Source organism: Meriones unguiculatus, chromosome 19 (assembly GCF_030254825.1).
Source record: "Meriones unguiculatus strain TT.TT164.6M chromosome 19, Bangor_MerUng_6.1, whole genome shotgun sequence".
NCBI lineage: Eukaryota > Metazoa > Chordata > Mammalia > Rodentia > Muridae > Meriones > Meriones unguiculatus.
Window position 1 is genome coordinate 57494573 of NC_083366.1, and position 15044 is coordinate 57509616.

General features: G+C 46.4%; 1 protein-coding gene and 1 long non-coding RNA gene across 2 annotated transcripts; one reads left to right on the forward strand and one right to left on the reverse strand.

Moving 5' to 3' along the window:
- Positions 1-5109: 5109 nt before the first annotated feature.
- Positions 5110-7992, reverse strand: LOC110544251 (uncharacterized). Its single transcript, XR_002476171.2, has 3 exons — positions 7879-7992; positions 6975-7034; positions 5110-6892 (listed from the first exon to the last, which is right to left on the reverse strand). It is a non-coding gene; the product is annotated as an uncharacterized LOC110544251 (long non-coding RNA).
- Positions 7993-8145: 153 nt separating this feature from the next.
- Positions 8146-14768, forward strand: Edn1 (endothelin 1). Its single transcript, XM_021630303.2, has 5 exons — positions 8146-8567; positions 10127-10295; positions 11639-11797; positions 11959-12072; positions 13517-14768. The coding sequence occupies exons 1-5, from the start codon at positions 8504-8506 to the stop codon at positions 13617-13619; spliced, it is 609 nt and encodes a 202-aa protein (XP_021485978.1). The 5' UTR covers positions 8146-8503; the 3' UTR covers positions 13620-14768.
- The last annotated feature ends 276 nt before the right edge of the window (positions 14769-15044 follow it).

Genomic DNA, 15044 nt, shown 5'->3' on the forward strand with positions numbered 1-15044 from the left:
AAAAGTATTCTGTGTCTACACAGAAGATGCTAACCAAACAAAGATGGAGACTGGGGGCTAGGGATTTAGGATGAGTGGCTCTGAGTTCAAATCCCTAATACTCACATAAAAGATGGGCATGGGCATGGCACCACAGGCCTGTAACCCCAGCATGGCTGGACAGTCAGCCTAGCCCAAAAGGTCAGGTTCAGTGAAAGACCTTGTTTCGAGGGCCATACGGCAGTGAGCAACAGAGAACACTTGATGTCCTTCTATGGCCTTCAAGTTGGTGACCACTCCCACACTCACGTGCATGCGTTACACACCCCTGTAAGCACACACCCCACAGGAGGGGAACTGGGGGCCGGTTGGAAATCTGTGTATTTGGGGACTTCTGCTCTTTGTCACATTTTGTTGTGTGTACGTCATCATGAAGCGGTAAACAGCTCCCTGAAAGGGGGAGGGAAATAAATGAAACTGCGGGAGTAGGGGCCTGTTCACTAGTCCAAAAGGATAGTTTCTTTCAGATAGCTTACAAAAATAGAAGAGATGTTGGGGGAGACGGAACAGGCAGGGGGAGGGCAGAGGCAAGGCTGTAAAAATGTTTTATCTAGGAAAATGTTATCCCTCCCTGACTAATCTTGAAACAAGTTTGGGGGAAAACAGGCTAAATAAGCAACTGCCGTTATGGGAGCCTTTCCACTTTTTCGCAAGATGCTGTGTCTCCCGCAAACAACGTCAATTTCAACATGTTTTAAGGTACCCTTCGCCTCTCTCACATCCCAGCAAGGGAGAGAGCTGGGCTGGGATCTGGGTGGTCCATCTGCTCCTTTCTCTTCTTCCTTCCTCTCTTCCAGCTCTTTTTCTTTTAAAATGACCCTCCACTGGAACTTCCCTAAAGTCCCACAAGGCCATGCATTCAGCCTCGGGCAAATAAATTCCCTTTGTGCTCGGCATTTTTTTCATTTGTTCTTCCCCACCTCATTGTGGAGTGACTTGACAGACTAAGACTGAACAAGCACAATTGCTTCTCTCTTCACTCTGGCTCTTGCAAGCCCTGCATGGGGAAGGCATGGATTTGACGCCTTTTTGACTGACCTTGGTAAAAACTGCTTATAATCAATAAACAATAAGTAATATTAACACAAGACAGTTGGTGCTTCAAGCTTCACAAAAAAGAATAAATCATAAAGACATCAATTTCCAGGAAAGTTCTTGCAACCACCCCCAAAGTTTTTTCTTTGTTTTTCTTTCATTAAAAGAATAAGTGGAGAGAGAGTAAGAGAGAGAGAGAGAGAAATGCCAAATCAAATACAACCCTTAGTGTTAAATGCATTTTAGAGTTTGTGGAAATAAATCTGCATTTTAAAGTGAATCCAAATGTCCCTTTAAAGAAGTCATTCATTCCTTAGCTCACTTTTTTCTCTATAATGACAACCAGTACAAACTATTCTTTTCTTTCCCTCTGCATATGTATATTTGAGTAAAAAGTAATTATTTGAAGAGGGATTTATTTTTTACCAGCTTACAGTTTAAGCTGAGAGTAATATTTGAATTGTCTGTTTAGGGACCATGTAGAAACTCAGAAATGAATCTTGTTTTTTTAAAAAAACAAACAAACAACTTCTCTTCTCATGAAAGGAAGAGAAGAGGAATGTTGGGTTCTAGAGAACTTCCCTAAAATTCTACAGTGATTTTTTTTCCCCCTGCAAAAAGCTGACTCCAAGAATGAGATTTGGAAAACATGTTTTTGTTTTTTTTTTTTTTTTTTAAATCATTATATTGAAACACAAATAAAATCTAGTTTTTTGAAGAGTGACAGTCTGCATGGAGAATGGTCACATTCTTGAGAGCCGATACTCTGGGATGCTGGTCCTCATGGTACCATGGCTTCTTTTTTTCCACCCCCTTCTCTTCCTTTGCTGGCCCCCAAAGTCATCCTTGACCTTGAAAATCACAGTGTGAAAAGTAGACAGTAGAGACACTGCATCCTGCCCAGGCTTTACAGATACATTCACTGTGTGGACCCTATCCCTGGTCCTGTCACCACTGGCAGCTCTTTGCTTTTACTGAACTGGAAACACAGCAACCAAGCATTGTTAGAACTCCCTTCTTCCTCCCTGCACCTTCCTCCTCCCTTCTCCCTCCCTCTCTCCCTCCTCCTTTGTTTCAGTGGTTTGGTTTCTCTCTCTCTCTCTCTCTCTCTCTCTCTCTCTCTGTCCAAATATATATGCATATCTTCCCCATTCCTTTTTTATTTTTTTTAAGACAGACTCTCACATAGCCCAAACTTATTATGCAGTTGAGGATGGCTTTGAACTTCTGATCCCCCTGTCCCCACCTCTCAAGAGTTTTATTTACAGTATTCTTCACCATGCCTGGCTTCTGCTCTGTCTCTGATTTATTGACTGCCTCTTGCCATAACCCTAAATTCCCTTACTTGGAAAGTCTTCCAAGCCCTGTGTTGCTTATGCCTGGCAGTTTTTAATAACTCTCATCAGTCTATTGACTTGCAAATACAAATGTGTCTTCTGTACAAAGAACCTAGAACTAACTACCTCAGTCACCAAATATGTCGGCAACATCTATGTCTATTAAGTTAGAGAAATTGAATAAAAGAAGTGTTCTGATTTTCAACCTATAACATGAAAAATGAACTTCATGGGAATCAGTTTCTTGCTGCTATCTTGGGGGCTGGCGATGCACATTTTATACATGATGCCAAGGCCTTTTTACTATAAAAAAAAACTTGAGAAAGATTGAAAGATTGAAAATCTCTTGCTTACTTTTTGCCACTATATAAGAGAGATCAAACAAGAATATTAAGAAATACACAATCATTAATGAAATGGTCTCCTTAAAAACAGTTTTTAAAGTGGGTATGACAGCATGTTAGAAGCTGATGAAGGAAGAAAGGAAGATTGCAAATTAGAAGCCAGCCTGGGCCACACAGGGGGGTTGAAGTTAGCCTTGGCTGCCAGTTGAGAACCTGTCTCAATAAAAACAAAACTAAAAACAGAAAAGAAAAACAAAGTGTTTGGGCCAGAGTCGAGTAAATCAGAGAGGCTCCATTGGGTGCCATAAACCCAGTGTTTAAACATACATTCATGAGAGCTGTCACAGATCTATGGAAACAGTTCAGAATCGGGTGTTTGGTTTGTTTCTTTAGACAGGTTCTCACTAGGCAACTCTGGCTAGCCTGGTTCTCCCTATGAAGACCAGGCTGGCTTTGAATTTATAGAGATCTACCTGCCTCTGCTTCCAGTGTGTTGAGATTAAAGGCGTGTGCTGACCATGCCTGGCCGGATTCAGTTCTTCACTAAGTATGTGGGTGTACAAAAGTGATCCTAGCACCTGGAAGGCAGAGAAGGGAGGGGTTCAAAAGTCCAAGGTCATCCTGCACTCTACAGCCAGTTTAAGATTAGCTCGAGCTACATGAGGATCCTGTCTCAAAACAGAAGAAAGCACAGTTCCGCTAGGCATCCTGTGTGTGGCTATAACACAACAGCTGAGTGTGTGTTGCCTTAGAAGAAGCAGAGTTTTATTTGCTTCATGGTCTTGAAGGATTTCAGGGCTTCAGCGCAACTTCCCCCCACAGCGGAAGGCGGAAGGACAGCGGGCCTCCAAGGACGGGGTTACACGCTAGAGGAAGCCTGGCTGTACAACGTCCTCATTTCTTCCGCTGGACAGAGGTCTGCTGTCTCCAGCAGCCTAGTGACCTACACAGACTCCTGTCTCTTATGCGCACAAGTAGAACTAAATGCCCTGATGTTTTCAGAGGGGAACGAGCGATACCCCACCTTCATCACAGCCCCTTCAGATACACAGAGGAAAGTTCGTTGAAAACAACCCCAAACTTGCCATTTATTGAAGAGACTCCTCCCTATCATACATAAGTAATTTTCTCATTTTCCCCCTGTATCAGAGTCACCTTAGTTCCAAGTGGCCCGCGTGACGTTAAAGCAGAAGGCCAGTCCGCAGACACAGGCTGTCACAATGCTGTGCAATGTGCGATATTGCTATCTTCCATCCAAATCTACAGGTTTGTGCGTGCGTAAGTGTGTGTGAGAACCAACACTCGTATTGGATCTGTAAGTTTAGGATGAGAATAGCAGGGAGCTCCAGGGCAGCTACAAACCCCTGATGGGGTAAGCCACTAAGCGAGGGGGCGTGATGGCTGGGAACAGTTTAGATGTGAGTCTTTTTGTTTTTCTCACTTCTGCCCAGAGCAACTGTTTCTGCGAGGGGCCCTCTTGCGAGGGATTTTGATGGAAGGTATTTGGTTTGTCTTGAAAATAGAATTGGTGTTTGTGTTTTTAAGCATGGGGCCTGAGTTCAGATTTCTCATCATTTATGTGGCAGCCAGGCCACATAACCTCAGTTCTGAGGACCAGGGATATAGGTAGGTCCCAGGCCGAGATGGCCAGCCAGCCTAGCCAAAGGGGTGAGGCCCAGATTCAGTGAAAGGCCTTGCATCAATAGATAAATAACGCAGACAGCGGTAGAGGAAGACACTAGATATCACCTCTAGGCGCTACCATATACACGTGTGTGCGCGCACACACACACTCTCTCACACGCTCATACAAACAGAGTGCACAAACCCACACTTTCCTTAAATTATTCAAGTAAAAGCCCAGGTTTTGTTAACAACAAAATATTTTATAAAATGTACCCCGGCCACACAAATTCAGCAAAACAAGCAAAGCAACAACAACAACAACAACAACAACACACAGAACTGTGAAAGAGGTTTCCCGATGGCCGAGATTCTGAATGCTAGGTCAGATAGTCTGACACAACCTTTTGAACTAAATGCGTTGGACTCTTTGATTTGGGCCATCCCATTTCCTGTGAGATACCGACCATTATTTTATTTATTTTTTTGGATTAAAGGGAGAAAGAACCTCTGTCTGTCCACGGCTCCCACGCGTAGGCAGTGTGGCATGGGCACGGTGACTGTCGTGACCAGCATTCCGTTGTCTACAGAGCAGGCACCAACACAGGACTGAAGCAGGCTTCGTGTCTGCACGGCTCCACCTTGTCCACAGATAAGCTCATTTCCACTGGTCCTCAGGCAACTGCACAGCTCTTCTCTTCCCCGAACAAAACACAACACCTCACACCAAATTTATTGTCTTGGCAAAGCTGCAAGTTTTATTACGCAAAAGTTGAGAAAGACCGAAGTGAAGAGCGCTAAAAATGGTACACTCTGCTACTGTGTAGTTTCTTCTGTATTTGAGGCTCGGGCTGTTTTATTTATAGTTATCTATTAATATGCAGCCAAAGATACAGAAAGAAAAACATAAAAACAGCTTTATCGGGCAGTTTCCCTCATTCAAGGGTAACATCTTAAGCAGGAACAATAAGGCGAAGAGCGAGCTGCTGTACAGGAGGGGAAAACTATCTTCCTTGCCTCTTTTCCCCTCCTTAGGGGTGGTGAGCTGCAAAGCGCTTTCCCTGTGAGTTCATGTTGAAGAGTGGGGTGGACTCAGGGAAGGCATCCCCGCGTGGTTCTAAAAGTTCCGCACGTGTTTATTCCCTCTCTTCATTTCAGGCCTCTGGCCTCTCTAATGTTAATATCTTAAGTGGAGGTGGGTGGGACCAGCCAGCCTGTCAAACTGGTTTGCTGTCCTCCCCTCCCCTGGATACTTGGCAAAACTTTATCTGCTGAAGCTGCCCGGAGTATCTGAGAGAGCTTCCCTCTCTGGGCTTGGATGAGAATTCCCCTTCCTTTCATGGGGAGGATTGAGGGGCTTGTGCAGAGGACAGGGATGGAGTGATGGGCAGGGAGGCAGAGCCTACCCTTTGTCCCAGACACACACACAAAAAAAGTCATAGGTGCACACGTACGCACAGAGAGGCCTAGGGGATTCAGGACCAAACATAAGAAGTAGGATTACGCCTGAAAGATGGGACCCTCCCAGGCCTGACAGCTTGTTCTCATTTATAATTTGCTTTCACGGAGCTTTAGAACTGGGGGGCCAGCGTGGAGGAGGGCTGCCAGAGTTCACATTTCCAGTTTGAGTGTGTGTGCAGGTGTGAACGGATAGACAAGAGGTGGGTGTGCGGTAGGAAGATACCCGGACAGCTCCAGTTAAGATGCTGGGGCCACGGGTACCTGCAGGGGTTCCGCCAGCTGAAGGATGCTTTCGAGAACTGGGTTGGGCATTTCCGGGGTGGAGCTGAGGACAGGTTAGTCCTGACAGTTGCCAGTGCTTAGCAAAATCGGCCAGGAGGTCAGAAAAGGGGGGTGGGGGGGTAGGGATGGTGAGGGAATAGACATTTGCCAGTCACCTTTCTCCTGCTGGTGGGAAGCTTGGACTTTGGGAAAGTGACATCAGCTCTCCTCTCCTCCACGTCCCGCCTGAGGAGCTGGGGTGGGAAGAGCTGGCTTTCCTTTGGGGCCCAGTTCTAGGGGCAGCTGTCACCTCCTGGCCCCCCTGGGGATTGGGCTGAGGTAAGTAAAGCAGAGGCAGCCAGGCCTCAGGTGTGGGTGTGGGAGGATTCTTGGTTCCTGCTTCTCCAGCCATTAGCACGGTGTCTCCTGAGGGACATGACAGAGACACTGTGTCTCCCCCAGTGAGATTTCCAGCGAGGTCACCCAGCTCACCCAGCCTAAGCATGCCCGTGTCCACAGCTTGGGTATTTGCTATCACATCTCCCTTTTGAATGTGAAGCGATTGGTTGTGCAGGCTCTTCCTGGGTGGGTCTTGTGTTAGAAATGAGTCTATACTGGCTTCTGCTTCCAGGGAAAACTGGAGTCAAACAAGATGAGCTGCAGGAGAGGCGTTTCGGGTGGCGACCCCAGGTCTTGAAATAGATCCTTTACCGTTCATAGGGAAACCACTCTGACTGCATCCTGTGTGTTGTTTCAGGCTTGTGGGCATTCTGGGGTCCTCCCTTTCCTCACCTGAAAAGGGAAGCTTATTGAAAGAGTCAACGCGTTTTGTGTGTGTTTTGCTTCATTCATTAAGGCATGTTGTCACCTGTACCTTAACAACCCGTGGGCACCCGGCGGGAGGGAGTTATTTCATGGCAAAATAGACAGGAAACTGTGTGGAAAATGTAAACACGTTATTAAACGGTGAGGTATACGGTCTGATCCCCTTATTCAGCACAGGCGTCCCTCCCTCCCCCACACTCCCCTTGTCTCTTCCTAATCCTGCACAGAACATTGGCTCTGACCAAGTAAAGACGCAAGGGGGGGGGGTCTGGAAGGGAACACTGGCATGCCTCGCAGTCACCCCTCTTTCGCATGTGAGGCGCCCTTTTCAAGCCCTTCCTCCTGCCCAGCCACGGCTAGTTTCCAGTCCTTTAGAAGTCAAGCCTTATAACGCCCCCCACGCACGGCAGCTCTTCATCGCCCCCTGGTGTTCGTTTCCTGCCAGTTCTCAAGCTCCATCTCGATAGCGGCGCAATGGCCAGGGGGAGAGAGAGGCTGGGCACAAGAAATACGGGGTGGTGGTGGTGGTGGGTACTTCTAATCAGTGACACTAGGGAGCTAAGGATGTGCAAGATAAAACCAGTTGTCGTTGCTTTTGTTGTTACCGCTCTCACTTAGTTCTCCTTCCTCGCTAACTACTTACGGAATCTTCCTCCCCTTAGATGCTAAGAACTTTAGTTAAAAAAAGAAGAAGAAGAAGAAGAAGAAGACTTGGGGGAAGGGGCTTGGAAAAGGAGGCTGATCTTCCAAAATAATCTGGCCCTCCCCGCAACTCCAGGTGAGGCGCGGAGAGGGCGAGCGTCCCCTTGTTTAATCCGGACTAAGAAATCAGAAAAAGACATAAAAGGAAAAATGAAGCGAACAATGATCACCCCCTACACACACACACACACACACCCATCCCACCCCACCCCCCTCGCGCACAATACAATCTATTTAATTGTCCTTCATACTTTTCATTCCATTGGGGTGACTTTTCTCCTGGAGAACCTCTCGATTCTTGGACTCCGGGGCTGGCAGCTGGCGCAGGAAGCGGGCTCTGCCATTCGGCGCAGGTTCTGCCCGAGGTCTCTGTCTCAGTGGGTGTTTTCTTTTTCTTAGCCCTGCCCCTGGATTGTCAGACGGCGGGCGTCTGCCTCTGAAGTTCGCCGTGATTTCCTCTAGGGCCGGCTCTTATCTCCGGCTGCACGTTGCCTGTGGGTGACTAATCGCGCACAATAGCATTGTTTTGGGGGCTGGAATAAAGTCGGAGCTGTTTACCCCCACTCTATAGGGGTTCAATATAAAAAGCCGGACGGAGAGCCGTCCGGGCCAGACGCCTTCCTGCACCGGCGCTGCTGGCTCGACCCGGGCTGCGCCGCTGTCCCCGCGCCCTGCCTCCCGGGCTGCCCGCGCCGCTCTCGCCGCTGGCTGAGCGAGGTCTGCGTCGAGACCTCAGCAACCGGAGGCGATCGGGGACACCGGACGCCGTCCTCTCCGTTTTGCATCGATTTTCCCTTGCAATCGAGTTTTTTCTTCTTCTTCTTTTCCTTTTTTCTTGTTTTTTTCCCCCCCTTCTCCTTTTGATCCCCTTGCAGAATGGATTATCTTCCCGTGGTCTTCTCCCTGCTGCTGGTGGCTTTCCAGGGAGCTCCAGGGACAGGTAAGGCGCCCCTCGCGAGTCCTTCTGCTCCAGCGCAGCGCTGGTTCTCGCTTCTGCTTTCCACCCTTCTTCTGTTTTATGACCGGGGCTCGAACAGCAAGTGCTTTGCAATTACTTCTGCGTGCCAGCGAAAGAAATAAAATCCCTGTTTGGCTACAGCTGCCTACAGCTTCAAAACAGTGTGGTAGCAGTATTGCTGAGGAGCCGCCACCGAGGCAAAGGTAGATTTGAGAAACGTGTGTTGAGGGTTACACGGTGCATTTAGGAGCTTATGCAAACGGCGTCTTGGTAGTGTGTTAATGTGCAAACCATTTAAACACCCCAGCTTAAAGCCGAGGAATTTTATTCAGGTCGTGCAGGCGCGGTGTGAGCAGTGAACTCACCTGCCGATCAACCGTGCGCTGAGGAACGCCGCGGGCGGTTTCAGGGCGAAGCACATGTTTTCTTTAAAATTTGTCAGTATTGACTTAAGGTTTCATTTGGCAGGTTTTTGGCATCCTCAAACAGTGGGAGCTTTATTATTATTATTTTTCAGTTGTGTTCACCTGTCCTGGGAGGGGAGCTGGGATCGCTCTTGCCTGAATTAAGGAATTAGACAGTATGGGGCGCATCGGCTTGTTTCTCCTCCCACCCTTTTTTTTTTTTTTTTTTCAGGGTCAGTGCACTTTTTTTTTTTTTTTGTCTTTACGTGACCCTAACCAAAGAGAAAGCATGTCAAAGGGATGAAAACTCTGGAATGTGTCTGATCGTTTGAAATGAACAAAATTGGGCAGATAAACAATTTATAGCCGTTGCACGGCTATAAATTGTCAATAGAAAGAGCCGATGCCCTGTTGGGCCAGAGGGAGGTGTCGTGTCCCAGGCAAGCTGTTCTGAATTCTGAACCCTCGGTCGCCGGGGCTGCACCTTCCTCTTCCTTCAGAGGCATCTTCCTTCCACCTGCCGTGGCTATTGTAGGCATCTAGTTATTTGCTGGAAGTTCTTGCTTTTTGCCTAATGTCAAAAGGCATCCATGTGTCATCTAGATTACTCTGTGCTCCTACACAAGCTGGAAAGTGCTGGCTACCCCTAAAGAGGCTGTCCGGAGTAGGGGAAAGTGGCTCCGAAGCTAGAAATAGGAATAGGCAGTCTATCTTATTTACTTGTGGCCACCAGTCAGTTTAATCTCTGGGAGTTGTGCCATTTTAACTCTCCCGTGTGGAGTCCCTCAAAATTCCAGCAGACAGGATCCCCTTCAAAGCTTCTTGAGAAGGCTGGGGAGTCCTTCCCTGGCTATTTATCTCCCCTGCCCTGCGTGTGTGTGTGTGTGTGTGTGTGTGTGTGTGTGTGTGTGTGTGATCTCCCTGCAGGTGGATAAGCCAGCCAGGGTGAGGGTGAAGTCCTGTTAAGCATGGAGAACAAAGAAAGCCCTTTTCTTCTGTTTGTGTATCTGGCTAAAGGCGGTTGTATGCCTTGTCTGCTTCTATTTGCGCTGCTAGATCTGGCCTGAATGCTGTGCTGCAGGTGCTTGGCTGAGCGTCGAGGAGAGACTCACACCGACCCTCTCTTTCTCTTCACAGCTGTCCTGGGAGCAGAGCTCAGCACCCAAACTGAGAGTGGAGGGGAGAGGCCCCCTCCCAGCACCTCCTGGAGACCCCGAAGGTCCAAGCGTTGCTCCTGCTCTTCCTTGATGGACAAGGAGTGTGTCTACTTCTGCCACCTGGACATTATCTGGGTCAACACTCCCGAGTGAGTCTCTAGAGGGCATTGTAACTCTAGTCTTCCTTTTCCTGCTCTGGCTTTCTGGAGCCCAGAGCCCGGAGCTGGGGCTGGAGTTTCTGTTCTGGGAGTTTCTGGTTTTAGCATTTCTGAGGACACAAAAGAGTGCCTTCTGGGGTGGGGTGGGGGGGAGAGGATTGATGCTGACTGAGACAGGTCAGCTTAGTTTCAGCCATGGAAGAGAGGGTCTTCTGAGAGGTGAGGAGTCAGGCTGTTTCCTATGGGACAGATGGGAAGGGGCTAAGGACAAGCAGAAAGGAATTGCGCATTTAAAGACAAGAAAGGAACAGAAGGATTTAGCTGGAGGCTGTCACTGGGGGTTTAGGGACCAAATAGCCCAAGACCTGTGTAGGCTAGTCTACCCTGTCCTGCTCAGAGAGGCAGGCATATTTTCATCTATTCCTCTGGAATAGATGTAACATTGCCTTTGTTTTACTTATGCAAAAACCAAGAAACACAATTTTGAAGTCCCTTGTGCAGGGATGAGCTGGTAGCAGGGCTAGAGTGGGGTCCTGGGCTTCCTGCTTCTCTCCTTTGTCTTTGGAAAAGTCTGTGTGTCAAGTCAGAGAGCAGAACACTGTTCATAGGTTTCTCTTCTACCTTCTGAGGGAACAAAGTCTGTTTTGCCCCCAACACTAGTCCACTCATTAGAAGCAATCATCAGAAAGAACAAACACATTTATTCTGTCTACAATGGCTGGCCAAGTTCCAAACCAAACCAGACCCAAACCACTGTGGACCTAATCCCTTAGCCATGTTTCTACAAAAAGAGAACAGCGTTCCTTGTGAGACTTGAGACTGACTCATTGCAAGTTATTGGAGAGCATTTTGACATTGAGCCCTTCATAGCCATACGGTTTTACCAAACTCCAGGAGCAATGCGCCAATGCGACTCACTCCACAAGGCAGGGTGTCTAGTATCATCACACATGACTGAAACAGAAAATTTTATGTTTTGGTTTTGCTTCAGTCCCTCTGTTTTCTGCCCCCACAACCCGTATCACACTAGGAAAGGAAGAAAACACAAAGCAGAAATCCAAACAGAGCTGTTGTAATTTGCGACAAAGCTGTGTCTGGAAGAAATAGAATATTGTTAAATATTGAGGTGGAATTACACTGAATCAGAAAAAAAATGGTCTTTTCCCATTTGGAGCATACACCAAGGACCACTGACAGGCAAGACCTGCCAAGTGACTTCCATGCTTTGCTATCATGAACTGTCTAAATGCTCTCTGAATTGTGTGCCCAAAGAACATGTCGTTTGAAAAAATTATTAATTAGGCTAATTTTTTTTTTCTCTCTTTCCATAACAGGCGCGTTGTTCCATATGGCCTGGGAAGCCCTTCCAGGTCCAAGCGTTCCTTGAAGGATTTACTTCCTACCAAGACCACAGACCTCGGGAGTAGATGTCAGTGTGCGCACCAAAAAGACAAGAAGTGCTGGAGCTTCTGCCAAGCAGGGAAAGACCTCAGGTAAACAAAAACCCCTTTGACTGTCAGCTAGCTGTCTGGCCTGCTGGCCTTCTTCCTGTGAGACCATCTTCTCTCTTTGGAGAGAGCAGCAGAGACATGAAAAGTCAAGGTGAGTTTCAACACACCAAGACTAAAATGGTTTTCCCCGTGTGTCTTAACAGAGCCCAAAACACCATGCAGAAAGGCTTGGACGACGACAAGAAAAGAAAAGGCTGTTCCAGGCTGGGAAAGAAGTGTATCTATCAGCAGCTGGTGGAAGGAAGAAAACTCAGAAGGTAAAAGAAGTTCACAGTGGCTGTTAGCCCTGGACACTAGTGCTAATGCCTCCCTCCCTAGACCTTCCTAGTGGGAGAAAGGCTTGAGTACAGTAACAGAACCGTCACGGTCTGTGGACTTGAAAGAGCACAGCGTTCCTCAGATACTCGGGCCACGAGTGCAGACAGCTGCCCACTGCCTCTTAGCACACACTGTTCAGTCTATAGGAGGATCTGCCACACTGAGAGGCAGCTTCAGCATTTGAGCAGGTCCAGTCTTTTCTGGTTTCTTTCTTTTCTGCTTGCCTCAGGAAACTAAAAAGTGTGTCAAGGAAAAGACATTTAAAATACTTAGCATATGTCATTCAAAAAGTAGAAGTTGTTCAAGACGGCCGAAGGGAAATACAGGCTTTAGGTAAGGTTGGTGAGATTTAGAACACGCCATTTTTCAGGGTTATTCTATTAACATTGTTTAAATACGGAAATCTAAAGAGCAGGTGCCTCTTTCCTTGCTTCCTGTGGCACAGGGCTAGGCAACCCCACAGGGCAATTCCAAGCAGCTTTGTGATGAGCCTTCCAATGTCTTAACTTTTTGAAACTGAGAAGGTGGGAGTGATAAGGGACCCTGGTTCAAACCTGTCACATGCTCCTACTTCTAGAGGCTACTCCAAGAAATCCATGACCAAAGTGTTTCGAGCTCAGTGTGGCAGTGGGGCGGGACACTGCTCCTGTGTGGGACAGCCACAGTTAGCTCCCTTCATAGCTGCCCCACCTTGGGCTCCCTCTCCACTAGGTCACAGTTGCCAAAGCTGACCCGAGGACCAGCTCCTGTTTGTTGCTTTGTCTTACATCAGCTGTTACTAATTGATGCTGTAGTTCTTTTTGCATTCCTTCTCATAAACATGCACATAGGAGCACACACAAAAACACACACACGCATGCACACATGCTCATACACACACACACACACACACACAAATTAAATTATACCATTTCTTAAACTGTCATCAAATGTTCTACGTGCAGTCTCCCTGACTGTCTCTCCATCTACCTGTTAGCTTCCACGTCTTATATAATTTAGAAGGTGTGCTATTTCCTCACGGAGGCAGGGGGTAAAATGAAACTATTTAAACATAGTATTTAGAGCTTTCTTCCCCTTAGACATTCTCATAGACTTCCTCTGTGCAGTACTAAGCTAAACCACAGGCTTTATTCACACAGTAGTCATGGACGCTGCTTGAGGATTTATCCAAGAGCACCACACTGTCACAACTGGTATAAAAGGCCAAGGACTAGACTTAGTGTGTTTGTGCCAGATTCTAATTTTAGATGTTTCTTTAGCCAAAGAGTGATATCTTCCTCTCTCTCTCTCTCTCTCTCTCTCTCTCTCTCTCTCTCTCATTCTTTCTCTCTCTCTCTCTGTATATTTAAATAACATGCATTTTCTCTTGTCTTGTTTTAATAGGTTGGAGGCCATCAGCAACAGCATCAAGGCATCTTTTCGAGTTGCCAAGTTGAAAGCTGAACTCTATAGAGACCAGAAGTTGATACACAATCGAGCCCATTGACCAGAGAGCTTCTCAGTGTCTTGGAAGCCATCACTTCCATAGAGAAAGCCCCATGGCCAACTCTGAACTCTCCATGCTGTCTGGGATCTTAGCAAGAACATCTGTCCAGCTTCTACAATTGCTTGTTTAGACTGGCAAAGGACCAGCACCCTTGTTCCAAACATTCCAAGAAAGGTTGAGGTGTTCCCTAACCTTTCTTCATTTGCATCTGCTGGTAGTGAACTGCTTTTTGCCTCTTCTTGCTGCTTGGGAATGACAGTGGACCTCTCAGAGAGCGGAGACATGATGCCATTCTAGGGTGCCATCATCCGGAGAGCAAGGAGATTCCACACCAGGGTGGAGTTTCAGCAGAAAGTCCTTAGGGAGTGTTTGTGTCTGACTCAGGCGCCTGGCACTTTTCAGGGAGAAACTCCAAAGTCCATGCAAAAATTTCTGAGGAATGCACAAATTGAAAACATACTCGAAGGACAAACACTTGAGTTTAAAAGAAAAAAAGAAAGAAAGAAAGAAAAGAGGACAAAGACTTTTTTTTTAAGTTGTAAAATGCAAAACTCAAAGCAACTGTTACTACTGTACATTAGGATGTGTTTCCTGAACATGAGTCTACCTCACTTTACTGCACTGTCATGCGTGGTCCCCACCTTTAATTATTCCCTCCTTATACTCTCTCCTCTTCTGCCACCAAGCTCTCCATCCCCTGTACTGAATCCTCACCTCATAGAAGTCTGGTCCAATGTGTCAGCCAGTAGTAGATTTCCATGCTAATTTCCATGCTAATCTGCTAAGCTCTGCTCTATGAGAAGAAGGATGATGGAATCAGGCCCCTACCCTTGTGACCTTGGGAAGCACAATGTTTTTTTTGTGAACTATGTTTAAAATCTGGTTGTGCCTTATAGCAGTAAAAGTACGTTCCCATCTGTAACTGGCTAATGGAAGAGGATAGATTGAACTTTGGTGTACTTATTTTTTTTATAGATATTTATATTCAAACAATTTATTCCTTATATTTACCGTGTTGAATATTTGTCTGGGCAGGCCATATTGGTCTATATATTTTTTTAAAGATGTATTTCTGAATGAAATTGAGAACATGCTTTGTTTTGCCTGTCAAGGTAATGATTTTAGAAAATAAATATTTTCCCTACTCTACTGATTTGTGAATTATTTCTAAAAACCCTCAGAAGTGATAATCTGGAAGGGAAATGGTTGAAGAAGGCTTTTTTAGGAAGGTCAAAATTAGAAAGAGAGTAGGATCTTGGCTTGATTTAAAAAGGAAACTTGATATGCTTCTTTTTTTTTTAATTGCTTTTATACTTATTTGGCCTTGCAAGATCATATAATATGAAGGAAATAAAGAATTCTAAAAGAAGATATATGATAGTTAATAATATATGCACTTGTATGTAAAATATTGCTTTTGGGTTG